This window comes from Notolepis coatsorum, assembly GCF_963971535.1.
Source record: "Notolepis coatsorum genome assembly, chromosome: 12".
Taxonomy (NCBI): Eukaryota; Metazoa; Chordata; class Actinopteri; order Aulopiformes; family Paralepididae; genus Notolepis; species Notolepis coatsorum.
This window is the reverse complement of record NC_140176.1, coordinates 64,763,712-64,781,936: the sequence shown is the minus strand read 5'-3', so window position 1 is coordinate 64,781,936 and position 18,225 is coordinate 64,763,712. Positions and strand designations below refer to the sequence as shown.

The following is an 18,225-nucleotide window of genomic DNA, read 5'->3' as shown; positions in this document are numbered from 1 at the left end:
AATTCATTTGAACCATTTACGAATGACATTTTACACAGTTTTAGTTGAATAAAATTAGCTGATTGTTTAAAAGGGACAAGAGGACGCTCAGTTTTTACAGTGTAGTGGTATCATATGAAATGAGAGATCTTGTGGAATCCGTATATTTGAGCCATGTCATGCTACCTCTCCAGAAACGTGGGTAAATGCTTCACAAAATTCAAGCTAAATTGAGGTCTCTTGACCTCTCACCTTAATTATATCTGAATGAAAATGGGCTCAAGATAATTATTATTCCTTGTGGTCCAAGCAGCCCATCAGAATGGTGTATGGCACTTGCATGTGGCACCTACAGTACTACTGCTGGCCTGTTTTTGCAAGTGGATTCAAAATGACAAGGGTGACTTTATTGCAAGAAATCAATGGAGACCTTATACAGTAATAGAATAAGGCTATAAGGAATAATTGAGACTCAGGTGAAATAAGTCATTGGGATATCAAAATCAGCAATCTTTCAATAGTGCATAATCAGGATAATTTATGTTGTGTGGTACCATCATTTCCATGACCATAAATGTAATAAGACAATGGAGTACCTGTCAGCCACATCCACCAGGTTAGAGCCAGCATCTAGGCACATCTGTTTAGCCCCATCGAAGGTTTTCGTCTCAGCTCCAATGTTGTAGCAATATGAACCAAACCTAACCCAGCCCTTGAAATAATTAATAATTAATTAACAATAAGCAAATTATCATAATAACGTCATTGAATAGTCTGAACCATTTTTTATGCCCACCTCAATGCTAAATGGGTAAACATGTTGTGGTGTGTATCCACTGTAGATTATACCACTTACCAGTTTGCATCCTGGGTTGACATCCTCTTGGACACCCTGACTTGGTCTAGTGGAGCCCTTCTTCTTGCATATGTATCCATATGCTTTTTCACACATGTGATCTGCCCACTTCCCATCCTAAATAGGCAAAAAGGAGAAGAGACCATTAGCAAAGCCATCACACCAACCTCAGCAATACCATGAGGTAAGATAAGGACTTTTTAAATATCTGTGTGGAGAATTGTTTCCAACAGCAAATCACAACAATAACTCATAGAGCAACACACCAAAAATCACACAGCGATGTATTATGTATGATTAGTGGGAAAAGGCTAGGATCCTGATGAGGGTGCGCAAATATGATCACATCACCCCCACCCTCAGATCCCTTCACTGGCTCCCCGTGGAACACAGGATTGAGTACAAGGTCTCCCTCCTCACTCACCAGTGCGTACACGGTGGTGCCCCTGCCTATCTCAAGGAACTCCTCACCCCCCAGTCCTCCTCACGCTCCCTCCTCTCCGGCACAGCCTACCTCCTCAAAGCCCCCAGGACTAAGCTGCACACCATGGGCGATCAAGCCTTCTGCTCTGCCGCACCCAGACTATGGAATGCTCTCCCCATCCACCTGAGAGCACCACAATCCGTCGTGGCTTTTAAAAGGGGCCTAAAACATTTTTTTTTTTTGTTACTTCTATTCATTTTATTATTATTTTATTTTATTTTACTTTTATGTTCTTCCATTTCATTGGTTGTTTTATTCATTTTAATTGTTTTTATTCATTTTAATTGTTTTATTCATTTAACTTTTTGTCTACAGTATATCTCCTGTAGCACTCTGAGATGCTCGCGAATATAAAGTGCGGTACAAATTGAATCTATTATTATTATTATTATTATGTTGGATTATAGATTTATACAGATAAATCTATAATCCAACATTGAGAATAGTAGTCTACAGATACTGAGAACTATGCATAATTAGCAGCATATAATTCATATATAGTGACTATATATATACCTTTTGGTAGCACTTCATATTATGGTACACAAATTACAGGGTAAATCATTACCATTATAGAATTCATTGGTAATTACAAATAATGACTTGTCATTACCAGATCTTACAAGAAATGGCCAGGTAATTGGTTATTTCTGTTTTATTACACATTAATAATTACCCTCTAATTTGTGTCCCATAAGATGAAGTACTATCCTTTATTTATTTTAGATTTTTTTAATTGTGCGTTAATGACAGCATCACACTAATGTACAGTATCTGTTTGTTATAAAACATTAATATCTGTAGACTAGTGAGATTTTCTTTACATTGATGTTTCGGTGAAATCTACTGTCTTCTTCACCGCAGTTGCTTCAGAAGAAGGTGGGTAGATTCCACCATTGAAATTTCGACATAGAGAAAACATTTACTAGTCTACACTTGTGAACGTTTGATAGCGGTTCGAGTTAAGACTAGATGGACCTTTTCCAAGTAACTGGAAGTGTCTGTCGAGCTGTGGTACCTTTCCTCTGATGAGGACACAGTCTTCCTGGAGGTTGGTGGCGTGAGATGGCTCGCCGGTCTGCCACAGGGTGAAGGTAACATGGGAGCGGTCAGTCCACTCAAACAGCATCTGGTTCCTCTGGTCATTCAGTCCGATCCACAGCTCGTCTGTGGCCACTAGAGGTATATGTACGCATTCAGAGATGTGATGCACTTGTTATTATAGCTCTGTCGGCTCCTGAGTTCTTGTGGTTTACACATGAAACAGATGGAATGCTATTCCACATCCTATCTTAATGATACCTACCAGCAGACTTTCTCTTTATGTGGTAAGAGCAGGCAACTGCACCTCCTCATCCATCACGCTCAACATAGGGGCCCCCCAGGGCTGTGTTCTGAGCCCCCTCCTCTACTCCCTGTACACACATGACTGCGTGGCACAGCGGAACAACAACACAATCATCAAATTTGCTGATGACACAGTAGTGGTGGGCCTGATCTCTGCCAACGACGAGAGGGCCTACCTGGAAGAGTTAGAGAATCTGTCACAGTGGTGTCAGGAGAACTGCCTCTCCCTGAACGTCAGCAAAACAAAAGAGATGATTGTGGACTTCAGGAGGTCGGGGGTCAAGGACTACAGCCCCCTCAGCATCGACGGGGCACCGGTTGAGAGAGTGAACAGTTTCAAGTACCTCGGAGCCCACATATCCGAGGACTTGACATGGACCACACACATTGACAGTGTTGTGAAGAAGGCACGACAACGCCTCTACTTCCTCAGGCGCCTAAGGAAGTTCCAAGTCAGTCAGAAGATCCTTAGGAACTTCTACTCATGTACAATAGAGAGCATCCTGACTGGCAACATCACCTCCTGGTTTGGGAATAGCACTGCACAAGACCGTAGCAGACTACAAAGAGTGACACGTTCAGCCGAACGCACAATTGGAGGGGGGCTTCCCACCCTCCAGAACATTTACAACAAGCGGTGCAGGGGGAAGGTGAAGAGAATCATCAAGGACTCCAGCCACCCAAACAACTGCCTCTTTGAACTGCTGCGGTCAGGCAAGCGATACCGGAGTCTTAAGGCGAGCACAGAAAGACTCAGAAGAAGCTTCTATCCCCAGGCCATCAGGCTGCTCAACGAACAATAAACACTATGCAACAACCATCAATTGCACATAGCACACACACCCACACGCACACACTCACTTAAACAAACAACACACTGCAGCACCCACTCTCCACACTTTAGATCACACAAACACACTTTATATTTATTGATAAAGGATTTGCACTACAACTCGTACACCTACTGTAAATTGTACCTAAATTGTACCTCATCCCATTTCTGCTTTGCACTATATAGTATTGTATATTAGTACACTGCATAGTATATTGTTATATGGTAACTCAGTTACGTCTATTATGCATCGAACATTGTACATATGTCTATACTGAACACTGTGACCTCATTTTTTACTTCTAATTCACATGCTATACTATGTTATTTTATTTCATACTTATCTTGTCTTGCACAGTCTCTGGAGCGTAACAGTAAGAAGCATTTTGTAAAAAAGTATTCTGTACTTCTGTATGACAACTATTAAAGAAACTTGAACTATGTACTATTTAGATTTTAGATTTAGATTATTTAATGACTACCCAGGATGTGGGGATGTTTTGGTGGTCAGGGATCTGTAGCGCCTCCCGGAGGGCAGCAGCTGGAAGATAGGTGTGCTGGGTGAGTGGGGTCAGAGATCATTTTTCGTGCTCTTCTTATTGTACTTTGGCGGTGGAGTGATTTGAGTGATGGGAGGGGGGTGCGGATTATTTTGGAGGATTTATTGATTATTCTTTGCAGTTTGTTTTTGGAGTGAATGTCCAGACTGCTGTACCAAACTGTTATGGTGAGGATGCTTTGAATAATGGCCTGGTAAAAACGGAACAGGAGATTTTTTCTGATTCTGTATTTTTTGAGCTGGCGGAGGAAGAAGAGTCTGATTGGCTTTTTTGTGGATGTGGTCTGTGTTGGTTTTCCATTTTGAGATTGTTGCTTATGTGGGTGCCAAGACATTTGAAGGAGTCTGTGGTGATTATGGGTTTGCCGGAGATGGATATGGGGGTTTTGGGGTTTGGCTGGTGTCTGAAGTCGATGATGAGTTATTGGGTTTTTGATGAGTTGAGGAGGAGGTTATTGTCTGTGCACCAGGTGACTGTATGGTTGATCTGTGTACAGTATTCTGTTTCATTGTTGTCTGTGATGAGGCCTATGAAGGTTGTGTCATCTGCATATTTGTAGATTTTGACGGAGTTGTGGAGGGATATGAGCAGGTTGGTGTATAGGGAGAAAAGCCAGAGTGAAAGGATGCAGCCTTGGGGGGCTCCTGTGCTGAGATATAGAGGGTGGGATGTGTATATTTCTGTGGTTCATGATTATTGTTTTTTTTTTATTTGTGTGCATTTTTACAGCTTTTTCCTGGTCAGACATGACCGACAGAGAGCAGAGAGAGGAAGGTCGGGAGAAGATATGGGGGGAAAGACATGCAGCAAATGTACGTCGGATTCGGGAGACGAACCCGGGTCGACTGCGTAGGTCTGCAGTGCAGTGACGTGGTGCACCACCCTGGCGCCCATGATTATTGTAATTTGACATAAAAAACACTATTTAAATCTTAGTATCATTGAGTGTTTCTTAAATGCTTAAAGGAACACGGCAACATTATGGAAAATTAACTTACCGTCTTCTCCAGAGTCAGACAATAAGATATAGATACTGGTTTCCTCTCTGTGTGTTCAGTAGAAAGCTACTGTATCCGACTGCATGCTAGCCTAGCTTAACACAATGAATGGAAACGGACGGTATCGGTAGCATAGCTTAAACTCCGGGAGAGGTCAACGCCTAGGCTAACCGGTACTGTCTGATTCCATTCATTGTGCTAAGCTAGGCTAGCCGCTAGCGTGCAGATAGATACAGTAGCTTTCTGGTATCTAAACTGGTATCTTATTGTCTCACTCTGGAAAAGACTATGAGCCAATTCCCCACCGTTTCACTACCACACTACAAAGGGTTAATGCTTTCACTACCACACTACAGACTATGTAGTGGGTTAACCTTACATAGATGTAAATAGATCCGTGAAATCAATGTATAATATGACTTTTTCATTTATAAATGTTTTACACTCACAGTATCCAGACTGGGATATGACGAAACTCTGTTCCTCTATATTGTGGATGCTGGCCAAGTCTCCACCTTCTTTGTGGCAAGCAGCCAAGGCTTCGCTCCACATCTTCTTGGCACGCACCAGGTAGTAACAGTGACCTGCATACGGGACCCAGTGACTGGGGCAGAAGCTGGGCTGGTCATTGCCTGTGAATAGATTAGTTAGTTAAATAGATAGAAAGTTAAAGGAAGATAACTAACTGGGAGGTTATTATTATATATATATAATTTTTTTTATTAAACACTATGAAACTGTTATGTTGTATTAAAGTATGAATGAATGAATGAATGAATGAATGAATGAATGAATGAATGAATGAATGAATGAATGAAAGACTTTTTATTTTCGAAGAGACCGAAGTATACAAACAAAGATATATCTGTTAATTTGACATAATTATACATAAAAAAAAGACAACAAAAAGAGAAACAGATAAACAAATCATACCCTGTTCGAAAAAGGAGTAGGAAGTATACACTTTTTAAATGTTTTATTCCTACCCCTTTTTAACTATTCATCACAAATTATATGATTTTATTATATTGTTAATTATATGTATAAATGCTGCATCTCTATATAATCCAATACATTTATATAAATATACATATATACTAAATAAATACCATATAATATACACAATTTCTTACACATACTCCCAATCAACACACTTCCTCTTCCAGATACCTATTTAAGAAAAAAAATGTGTACATCTTTTTAAACTGATTTATGTTTGTACTCTGTTTTAGCTCTAACTCCAGACTGTTCCACTATAATTATTGTGATGATAATGATATGTGTAGCGAATTTAGGGGGCAGCCGGGGTAACGTGTCTGGCTGTCCGATTTAAATAATTACACCAGGATAGCTTAGCGTAGCAAAGAGCTACTCAGACGTTGGCGCTGTTGGGATTTCGCACCCATTTGTTATCAAAATATACTGTTACTGTAGGCTTATGACCATACGATGCCAGGGCCCCGTTCCCCGTACCTGGATAACTGAGTTAGCCGGATAACTTTCGGTCAAGTCTGACTTAAGCCGGACCTTCCTGTTCCCCGAAGCTGGATTGTCTAAATCACCATGACAACAGATCAAAAAGTTTGAGCCTGGTCAAGAGCAGGGTTTAAGTTCAAGTTAGCCGGATGAACCATCGCCACGCCCCCGCAAAGAAATGACAGCCCGTTTCCTGAAATTATTCCCACAGTCTACGATCTGCATTATACCATTCTGAATTACGTTTTTGTGCTCCATTCTTCCAGAGGGGGCTTTTGAAATGTAAAATAGACCCAAAATGCTGATACTAAATTCACTTTGTCCTAAATAATGCACGTTATATACCGTGGCGCTCGCTCGGTGCGATGTACACATTATGTGGTTATTTTAACAACGCGCAGCATTGCAAATGTGAATCCCATTTATCCCATCTGGCACAGTGGCGCAGCGGTAGTGCTCAATCCTGGCAACCCGGCGACCGGTGATCGAAACCCAGTGTTTCCAATATAATTTTTTGGAATATAATATTAATGATTATACGCAGAAGTAGCCTAGTTTTAAGTTAAAATATTATAAATCTACATGCATTGAGGATGTCATTCTTTATATAGCTCTCAACGTGCACCAAATTGAATTATTCCTACATTGCAAAGAGAAGGAAAAGACTAGGTTTCGAACCCCGGTCGTCTGCGTGAAAGTCAAAAGAAGAACCTGTTACACCACAGTGGAGATAAGTAAAAGATCGACCATACATCAATCAATGGGTAAGAGAGCCGTATCGTTATTCTGTATAACAGTTTAACTAATTATTTTCGCTAGCAAGATCTCATTTGATTATTCAATCCAGCAGGCAAGTTTAAAGGAATATAATCTGATTGATTGAGGTAATGAGGGACTTAAAATTAGCCTATAGATAACGCATTTAACTTGTCGGCGAGGCGATTGAGCCGTACTGCAATATGTTAATAAAGTTTTAAATCAATTAATCAATCAATGCCGCTAGAGAATCAGGATCTCTGCTATCGATACGTGCTGGCTTTTCAACTGGAGCGGCCGCGCGCACTTATCCTGGGTCTCAAGTCTGGTTTGAGTTAACGAGACTGAATCCACCTTCGAGGAACAGGAAAATCCCGGCTTCAAACATCGGGTTAACTGAATCTGGATAATGTGACTCTTGATCGACTTAGTTGAACCAGGGCCCTGTTTCTTGTACCTGGTTCAACTAAGTCGATCAAGATGTCATTATCCAGCTTCAGTTAACCCGATGTTCGAAGCCGGGATTTTCCTGTTCCTCGAAGGTGGATTCAGTCTCGTTAACTCAAGCCAGACTTGCGACTCAGGCTAAATGCGCGCGGCCGCTTCAGGCGAAAAGCCAGCACGTATCGATGGCAGAGATCCTGATTCTCTAACGGCATTGATTGATTAATTGATATAAAACTTTATTGACAGATTGCAATACGGCTCAATCGCCTCGCCGACAAGTTAAATGCGTTATCTATAGGCTAATTTTAAGTCCCTCATTACCTCAATCAATCAGATTATATTTCTTTAAACTTGCCTGCTGGATTGAATAATCAAATGAGATCTTGCTAGCGAAAATAATTAGTTAAACTTATACAGAATTACGATACGGCTCTCTTACCCATTGATTGATGTATAGTCGATCTTTAACTTATCTCCAATGTGGTCTAACGGGTTGTTGTTTTGACTATCACGCAGACGACCGGGGTTCGAGACCCTAGTCTTTTCCTTCTTTTTGCAATATAGGAATAATTCAATTTGGTGCACGTTGAGAGCTATATAAAGAATGACATCCTCAATGCATGTAGATTTATAATATTTTAACTTAAAACCAGGCTACTTTGGCGTATAATCATTAATATTATATTCAAAAAAATCATATTGGAAACACCAGGTTTTGAACCCCGGTCGCTGGGTTGGCAGGCTTGAGCACTACCGCTGCACCACTGTGCCAGATGGGATAAATTCATTGTTTATACATTAATGAACGAGAGACCCGTGTTTAGAATATCCTTTGTTTTGAATGAAGTTTATCTCTTTATCCTCATTCATTAATGTGACGTCAACGGCTCATTCAATTTCTCAAATCCGTCAAACAGCGCATCTCATCAGACATCTTAATCCCAGTTACAATTAAAATAACCACATAATGTGTACATCGCACGAGCGAGCGCCACGGTATATATAACGTGCATTATTTAGGACAAAGTGAATTTAGTATCAGCATTTTGGGTCTATTTTACATTTCAAAAGCCCCCTCTGGAAGAATGGAGCACAAAAACGTAATTCAGAATGGTATAATGCAGATCGTAGACTGTGGGAATAGTTTCAGGAAACGGGCTGTCACTTCTTTGCGGGGGCGTGGCGATGGTTCAGGCTAACTTGAACTTAAACTCTGCTTTCGACCAGGCTCAAACTTTTGGATCTGTTGTCATGGTGATTTGGAAAATCCACGTACGGGGAACCGGAAAGTCCGGCTAACACAGTTATCCAGTTAAAGTTATCCGGCTAACTCAGTTATCCAGGTACAAGGAACGGGGCCCAGGTACGGGGAATAGGGCCCTGGTCATACGGCTCTATATTCTCTCAACATACATGTAGATCGACATTACAGACACAAGCCACATAGTTACTAGAGAAGACAATATTGTTGTTTGATGTTGTGTCGGACGGCAGGTAGACAGGAAGTGAAATGAGTCACTGGCTCAAATTAAATCAAATTAAACCTGTTGCTACATCAAGTACAAACAAGGAGTGCCACTTAGTGACCAAAACATTGCACTGCAACTAAATAATAACACAAATATATTAGGCACATTTGTTACACCGGGAATCTAATCTGTGTCACACAGACCACAGCACAGGCGGGAGCGCAACCGGTCAACTAAAGGGTGTGACCCGTTAGCCAAGGGTTAGTGAGTCTAGGCATCTGTGGTCATTACACTATCCCCTTCTTCGGGGAAGTGCGTTCCATATCAGCTCCTTCACGCCTCTGGGTGCACATCTAGATGACTCACCCACCAGGGGCGGATTTAGGATTATAGGAGATACGGGGCTTAGCCCAGATAGGTGCCCCCCCTTTTTTTTTTTTTTTTTTTTCAATATTTTTTTTCTTTTTTTTTTATAGTTTTTTATAGTTTTTTTTTTTTTTTCAGGCAAGGGGTGGTTTGGAGGGGGTCAGACACGACCCCCTCCACGGCAGATTTTTTTTAAATTTAATTAACCTGTACGTGCAATTTCCTGCAATATAGAGCCTTCAATCTTGACCAATAAAGCTGCTCTTTTCACTATAAAACTCAGTTAACCATAACGTAGTTATGGTTAGATTTATATATTGGGGGGGGGGGATATATCATATTTTTCATATGATCAAAAAGTGGTGGAGCAAGAGCATACCTTTGCTCCCCCAAGTTCAATAGTGGGAGAGCAGAGATGCTCCGAATGCTCTTATGGCCAGGCGTCTATGATTCACTGATACAAAGTAAAATAGTGCAGTGCAATAAAATAGTTAGTAAAATAGAATAAAATAATGCAATAGTGCATTGCAATAAAATAGTTATCATCGTATTTTTTCGGGAGGCCGGTAAGGAGTGCATTACAGTAGTCGAGTTGGCTTGAGATAAAGGCATGGATCTGGTTTTCAGCGTCCTTTTGATTTATAAATGGCCGTACTTTAGCTATGTTTCTAAGGTGGAAGAATTAAGTTTTTGTCAACTTGTTGATTGTGATTTAAAGCTTAGGTCTGAGTCTACCATGACACCAAGACTTAACTCACTCAAATACAGTTAGCAGCTGGATAGACCACAGATGGAAATTAGCTTCTGCTAAATCTGGTGCAAACATATTTTCATGTAACAATGATGAATTGTCAAAAAGAAAAAAAAAAAAAAATCATTTTTTTTATTTTTTTTATTTTTTTTTAAATAGATTCTGGGCTTTTCAGAAAACATTCGGGGCTTGAGCCCCAGTAGCCACCCCCTAGCTCCGCCCCTGTCACCCACGCTGCTGGCCAATGGAGACCGACGTTGCCACATGGCGGCCATCTTGCCACAGGCATCACGCCCACTCATAACATGAATGTCTATGGTGCATGTACTATTGAAATAACCATAGCTTGCAACATTTTCAACCGATTTTCAAACGGTTTGGTTTGTTATAAACGTCAGAGATGCAGTTATCATTCTGCATACTTATAATGGACAAAATCATTTCAACATGTCCAAGCATCCTGAATCATAGCCACGTTAATAACATTTGTAATAAACCAAACTGTTTGTAAATCGGTTGAACATTTTGCAAGCTATGGTTATTTCAATAGTACATACACCATAGACATTCATGTTATGAGTGGGCGTGCTGCCTGTGACAAGATGGCCGCCGGTGAACTACGCTGGAGCCTTGCCCCATCTAGTTATATATATCTATGCTTCTGATGGTCTCACGGTCCACCATCCCACTTCTGACATCAATGTAGCGAATTCAGGGGGCAACCGGGAATCGAACCCATGTCGCAGCCTTGCAGGCGGCAGCGCCAAGCGGTCAAACGCCAAGGGTTAGTGTGTCCAGGTGTCCGTGGTCGTTAGAATGTGTTTACCTATAGCAGCAGGCAGACTGGTAGCATTTCCTTTGCGACATATGTAGCCGAGTTTCTTAGTACAAGAATCACTCTCCCATTTGGAGGCTTTGCCAGCGTTCAGGACTGCACAGCTGACCCCAGGTTCAGGTGACGGATGGCCTTTTGAGAAAAAGAAAAACATCCATTAATTTATTCATACACACGTTCACATTTTGTTGATTGATTGATTGATTGAAAACTTTATTAACAGATTGCAGCATGGGTACAATACAGTACGGCTCAATACACACAATTGTTAACTCAATCAGCGCCAGGGGTCGGGGCGCCAGGGGGCGCTAGAACGCCATCGCTTTAATCAATGGGGAGACTGCGAGATTTGCGAGTGCTTAAAATATATCTTATATTATAGCTATGGGTCTAATACACCCGTCGATTGTCAGTGAGTTGCTTCCAGTCAACATGCACAAAACAGATTGTTTTTTCATCCGTACATTTCCGTTTTATACCGTTTTGAATATGAGTATAGTTTTGGTGATTCTTAGTAATCCCAGGAAACGAATGAGTTAAGGGGATGCAGACCAGAGAAAGACTTTCATCTTGTTTACATCAGGGTCCCCCATTTTCAATTCATAATGGCATTAATGACATACGCAACATACAGATATATATCATGACATTTCTGACATACATGACATACAGGTATACAGTACTGTTACATTTGTGACATACAAGATATGCAAATATACAGTACTGTTAAACAGAGATCCTAACAGAAAAGATATACGTACGAGGGGGAGGAAACTGTACATTGTTCTTAATGTCGTAGTACAATATAATACAGTGGAGTCCTTTACTAACCTGGGCCCCAGTTTAAATATCTGAACGGGTTTCCATTACTCCACTGCCATCCACTTTCAAAGTCCAGGCTGTTGAGTCCAATCCACAGAGAAGTGCCAAGGATACTGGTCAGTCCTGTGTCAATACCACAGTCAACAACACAGTCAATAACACAGTCAACACAGTTATTTCACTCAGTCTGTCCTTAGGGCTACATTAGGTACAGTATCAGTGGAAATTATACTGATACTGATACCAGTTACTTCAGACTTGATACAGGCTCTAAAATTATACTTGTTTTTTTCTCAATACCTTTCTTTGTTGAACTGAAGTACATTTTACGTGTGCATTCAGCAATTCAAAGCAATTTCATAACTCAATACTATGTTGATGCCTTCCATCCAATCTGATATCAACACCATGTTTACAATACCAATACAGCCATGATACCCAGCACTATCAGATGTCATAAAACAGTCGTTTGGTGCACTTTCCCATTGCTGTATTATAATGTGTCAATGGCAGGAGACGATCAATGTCAGTTGAGCGAGTGTCAACAAGGTTGTACAAGAGTGACACACAGTGGTGGAAAGTAATTACTCAAGTACTGTACTTTAGTGAGTATTTATTATTTATTTTTTAACTTTATACTTTTACTTCAATACATTTCAATGGAAATATTGTACTTTTTTACTCCACTACATTTATCTGAACCTATCAGTTACTAGTTACTTTAAAGAAAAGGATTTTGCATAAAAAAACATGGCAAAACTGTATGAAGATTATATAATTTCACATTTGAAGTCTGCAAACTTCAAGAGGATGTAATCAGAGCAGCATAACTGGACCACATACCACTTTAACATAACCTGTAGAGGTCAATGGATTGAGGGTCGAACGCTCCCAAGCACTGGATTACACAAACATCATGTTGAATGTGTACTTTTACTTTAGATACTCAAGTACATTCAATAGCAAATACTTCTCCACTTTTACTTAAGTAGAATTTGAATGGAGGACTTTTACAGAATGGAGTACTGATTTATCTGGGTATTTCTACTTTTACTTAAGTAAAGGAACTGTGTACTTCTTCCACCACTGGCGACACAGTGAAGTGAAGAGCAAGGATCCATTTCTCACAGCGTTCTGTGCAAACAAGTGGTTCTAGGAGATTGTCGGGTTAGCTACCTGAGATGTAGGTCTGCTCGTGGAGCTCCACGATGCTGAGGAGGTCGGCGCCCTGCTGCTGGCAGCTCTTCCTGGCCTGGTGCCAGGTCAACACTGACTGTGTGTTCCTCTGGTACTCGGTGCCCGTCACAGGGTCACTGTCCCAGCCCGAGGAGGCTGGTGTGGTGTGATGGAAGGAGGAGCAAGTCCAGAAGTTGTGATGAAGAATAGAGTGATAACATTTTGATTAGATAACATTTTCCAACAATCTGATTGGGTTAGGGTTAACAATGTGATTAATAAAGGGTGTCATTAACCATTGTGTGTTACTCACCCAATGTCTGGTGGACCCACAACTTTATTGGGATTTTAAAACAATGAACGTAAAGATACTTAATAGATGTTAACTTTATCTTAATTACAAGCAATCCAGACAGCATATTTGCTATTACTATTTGCCATTTACCCCTGCTACTGTAGATCACATTTATCAATAAAAGTGCTGTTAGGTGTTTGTGATCAAATTTAATGTTTTCACCTATGATTTCCAGTGGACCCGAATACCACGTATGTAATATGAATGTGTAGGGTGTAGGGTGTAGGGTGTGCACTCAATGAAAATGTGTTATTTTTTTATGTTTTTCACAGAAAATTAGCAGAGGCCAATGAAATAAATTATGAATTGTATCATTTATCTTTTAGTAAACATTGAAAGCGGGTCCCACAGACCTGAACACCACACAAGGGTTAATAAAGAGTCTCAGTATGTCACTAATAAACACACTCATGGCTGGAGACGGGCCAAAATAATCTAAAGTCTTGTTGTAACTGTGTTTGGAGGAGTTGGAAGCTTGGTTTACAGTGTGCTGCAGATTTCACACAACACATGGTTCCCAAGTGTCTCCCTCTATCTATTGACTGCTGTGGAATTTTGGGAGAAACTATAGTGAAAGGGGCCTTCCTGTCTTTTACTGCTCCTTTCCTGTTTCAGTTTTTGAGCAGTGTCAGGGAAAAGACAGAGCCGTGAAGAGAGGAAAAGAAAGACAGTGCTGTGTTGACAAATTCGAAAGACAGGAAGTGGAAGTGTTTTTCTGCTGGGTTGAGAGGGAGGGAGGTGTGTGTGTGGGGGGGGGGGGGTGTCAGAAACCAGGCCTGGTCAGCATTGGCCTCGTGAATGATGGCCCCCAGAGAGATCACAGAAAAACAGGATAATTAAAGGATTCCATGATGTTTTAATGAACCAGCAATATCACAGGCTTTTTTTTTTTTTTAATAAATTTTTTGTTTTAGCTTTTTGGCTTAGTCCTGTACATGTCAATGGGTATGGTTTTCTGTTGATACGGGCATTCAGACTTGAAGGCAGCCTGTTATACAATTATCTCTCAAAACCAGGCTGTGTAAAAGGCGAAGCTTCATTAAAGGTGCTGTAAGTTGTATTTCTTTGTTTGTTAAAATAAGTGGTCTACATGTTAAAATAATAGCTCTACACTCCGACAACCATCACTGATACGAGTGTCTGGTCAGTAACATGGGTCTCCCAGTCCCTCCTGCTCTGCAGTAAACACAAAAATACATTTTCTGGTAACCCTTCCCACTTCATCAAAACTCCACGCTGCAAAAGTGGTCTGACAAGAATAAGAAATAAAAACAAATATGTGCTTCAAACTATTTAAATAATCTGCCAGTAGATTTTACTTGGCAAGACTTCTTGAAATAAGTAAAAATATCTAGGGTTCTCTCTCCTGATTGGATAAAGTGGGAAGGGATACCAGAAACATTATTTTCAATTTACTGCAGAGCAGAGGGACAGGGAGACCCATGTTACCGACCAAACACTTTATATCAGTGATGGCTGTCGGTATGTAGAGCTATTTAACACTTATAACAAAGAACATGCTTATCAACAGGTATTTATGGCCAATTAGTACATTGGTATAGAAACATCTATGGAGTCAAGACAGGAGGACTTACATCTGGTGGGACAGAAGCCCCACTTTTTCTCCTCATTGTAGTCTGTCGCTGTTGCACACCAGAGCTGTCCGTCTGATCGCCCCTCCAGTGTACATTCTGCATACCAGTTCTCCCCATATTTGAAGGGAAATTGGCAAGGGTTTCCATAGGAATTGCCTCCAATTGTGAAAACCTCTGAGGGGGGGAAATACATTTGTGAGCAATATCAACAATTAATTTGAACAAAGAAATAAGCATTTGTCGATCACTGTATGTATCAATAAACTACTGTAAACACTTCTGGTAGTAGGTACAAATACAGATTGATATTCATTGACATAACAGAGTTTGCTGCTTTCTGTAGTCGGGAGAGGACATTTGCACTGGTACTGGTTAGTTGAAATCCCAAATCACCAGCCATTCCACCACAGTCTGCAGTTTATTTTAATTAATTGATTGCTATTTTCTTTTCTTTCTTTTTCTTGTATACTTTTTTGCATGCATTGTATGTTTATTGTGTGTGTACTCACACTTGGCCTCAATTATCTATCAAGATTAAATAAAGATTGAATTAATTAATACTTTCATAACTGACTAACACAAGAGAGAAAAAATTGGGTCCCTGGGACACAATTTTTAAGATGGAAAACCAGTCTACAGTTAAACAATTACTGTTTAACTGTTGTATATGGCCTACAATTTTACAAAAGTTTACACATTTACTATACAAAGACATGTAAAAAAAAAAAAAAAAAACTCCTATCTTGGATTTACTTATAAAGACATATCATAGTCGGTAGTGTTCTACTAATGATTAATTTATTTGAATTTGAATTAACAAACCATCTTTTGAATATACTATTTATTTCAGAATGCCGGTAGTGGTAGTAGGTGTTTTGGTTTTAGGATAAGAAGATAGCAAAATAAGCAATGATTACTCACTATAAGGTTGTTACAAAATATTAATTAGAGTCATAAATGTATTAGACAATTAGAAGAGACAATTAGAACCTGCACACAAGATTTTGTTTTATTGCAAGCTATGTTTTTGCCTCGTCAGGCACCAATGCTGTCAATGCCAAACAGCTAAACCGCAAAAGCAGACTGAAAGCTGTTGAAAGCTAAACTGACAGTAAATAAACATACTATGAGTGTTAATATAACCAGAATCATCCAAACTGGTCATGGGTTCTTTACGTATAGTCTCTCTACATACCTATCTGTAGTGACATTGGTCCTCATTCATGAAATTTCCTCACGCATAGATTTGTCTTTAAACACTTGTGGAGTTTCCTCAAGCTCGTCTCATAGAGAGGATGTAGAGCCTACGTAACCCCAAGATTTAGACAGCAAACACTAATGTCTTTGCAATCCTGGGTGAATGCCAGTTAAAGAGGCCTACAAGGGGCAAGGAATTACAAATAGCCATTAGGTTTTACTTTCTGTCTGTAAGACTAACTTGAGGGATAAAAAAACAAGAACGCATTTGTGTGTGAGAACATTTCATGCATGAGGCCCGGTGAACTGCGATCCCTACCTTGGTATCCTTTGGAGCAAAGGTCTCCCCGAGTGCCATAGATCCTCCAGCGGCTCCAGAGGCCAGAGCCCTGGTAGATCATTATGCTCCTCTCGTTTCGGTTGCCCCAGTTGAGATGCAGGTCCTGGTTTTTCAGGCCAAAGAGAGTCTCGTTCTTGCACTGCCAGTGCTGCAGTATGCTATTCTCGTCGCAGGGGTAGAGCAGCACCTTCACCCAGTCCTTGACCTCCTGGGCACCAAGACACAGCTTGAGGGACAGGCTGAGGACACGCGACTCGGAGGCCCAGCGGAACTGCTGGCCTTTAGCTTGTGGGTTGCAACGGGCCACCGTCACCGAGGTGGCACTCTCCACATTCATGCACTTGTTGTGGTTTTCATTGTAGATCAGGAAGGAGCCGCTGTCTGCAACAGAACACAGACAGCTGTGGTGACTAATCCATCTCATGCGATACTCTCACATGGAGCAATTTACAAACGCAAGATTGAAAACAAACACTAATAAACAGATTTAGACAAATATAAATTCAGTGGTGGAACGTTTCAATTTTGAGGTCCACTACATTCATCTGAACCCATCAGTTTCGAGTTACTTTGAAGAAAAAGATGTTGCATAGAAAAGATGGCAAAGATTTATGAAGATTATGTACTTTCACATTTGAAGCCTGCAAATCTTAAGAGGATGTAATCAGAGCTGCATAACTGGACCGCATACCACTTAATGTAGAGGTCAATGGATAGAAGATTGAATGCTCCCAAGCACTGGAATACACAAATGTCATGTAGAATGCATACTTTTACTCTAGATACATAAGTACATTCAATAGCAAATACTTCTCTACTTGAATTTTGAATGGAGGACTTCTACCTTTACCAGAGTACTATTTTATCAGGGTATTTATACTTTCACTTAAATAAAGGAACTGTGTACTTCTTCCACCACTGCATAAATCCGGCCGAAATCTCCTACCTCTGAAAGCGATGAAGTGTTCTCGGGTAATTAATTAATTAATGCTCGAGGGGGGTTTTACTCTCACACTATCATTTGCATCCAAATGAAAAGTAAGGGAACACTCCTATGCAGAAACAATAATAATAAAACATACCTATTTCAGCCGTGCTGTGGAGGATCTGCAGGAGACAGAGAAGAACAGCGAAGGATGGACGGGGTGCCATTATTCCGTTTGCCTAGTTTACTTTTCTCAAGTTGTGATGATGGTGTGTAGCATGTTACTCGTCCGGTCCTGGGAGAGAGAGGGGGGGGGGGGTCTTCTTGTGTGCTGAGGTGTCAGAGCAACAATGAGAGAAGAGACATTGTGCTTTCCCCTCTTAATCCCACTGATGTATATATCCTGTCACATGGTTTGGTGAGGTTTGGACAAATGACAGCAATTTCCACGTGTTTCAAGTTTCAAGTTTCAAGTTTCTTTAATAGTTGTCATACAGAAGTACAGAATACTTTTGTACAAAATGCTTCTTACTGTTGCGCTCCAGAGACTGTGCATGACAAGATAAGTATGAAATAAAAACATAGTAAAAATTAGAAGTAAAAAAAGAGGTCACAGTGTTCAGTTTAGACATATGTACAATGTTCGTAGACGTAGTTAC

At 40.5% G+C, this 18,225-nt stretch overlaps 1 protein-coding gene across 1 annotated transcript in view; it reads right to left on the bottom strand.

The window, feature by feature from the left end:
- Positions 1-17,866, bottom strand: part of mrc1a (mannose receptor, C type 1a) — a 50,789-nt gene extending 32,923 nt beyond the window's left edge. Inside the window, exons 1-10 of the mRNA XM_084325673.1 lie at positions 17,724-17,866; positions 16,621-17,022; positions 15,105-15,278; positions 13,155-13,310; positions 11,988-12,101; positions 11,148-11,288; positions 5,506-5,688; positions 2,338-2,495; positions 836-952; positions 576-691 (exon numbers count right to left, since the gene is read on the bottom strand). Coding sequence (XP_084181799.1) covers positions 576-691; positions 836-952; positions 2,338-2,495; positions 5,506-5,688; positions 11,148-11,288; positions 11,988-12,101; positions 13,155-13,310; positions 15,105-15,278; positions 16,621-17,022; positions 17,724-17,793 — 1,631 coding nt within the window. The 5' untranslated portion in view covers positions 17,794-17,866. The remainder of the gene's footprint in view (positions 1-575; positions 692-835; positions 953-2,337; positions 2,496-5,505; positions 5,689-11,147; positions 11,289-11,987; positions 12,102-13,154; positions 13,311-15,104; positions 15,279-16,620; positions 17,023-17,723) is intronic.
- Positions 17,867-18,225: the final 359 nt, after the last annotated feature.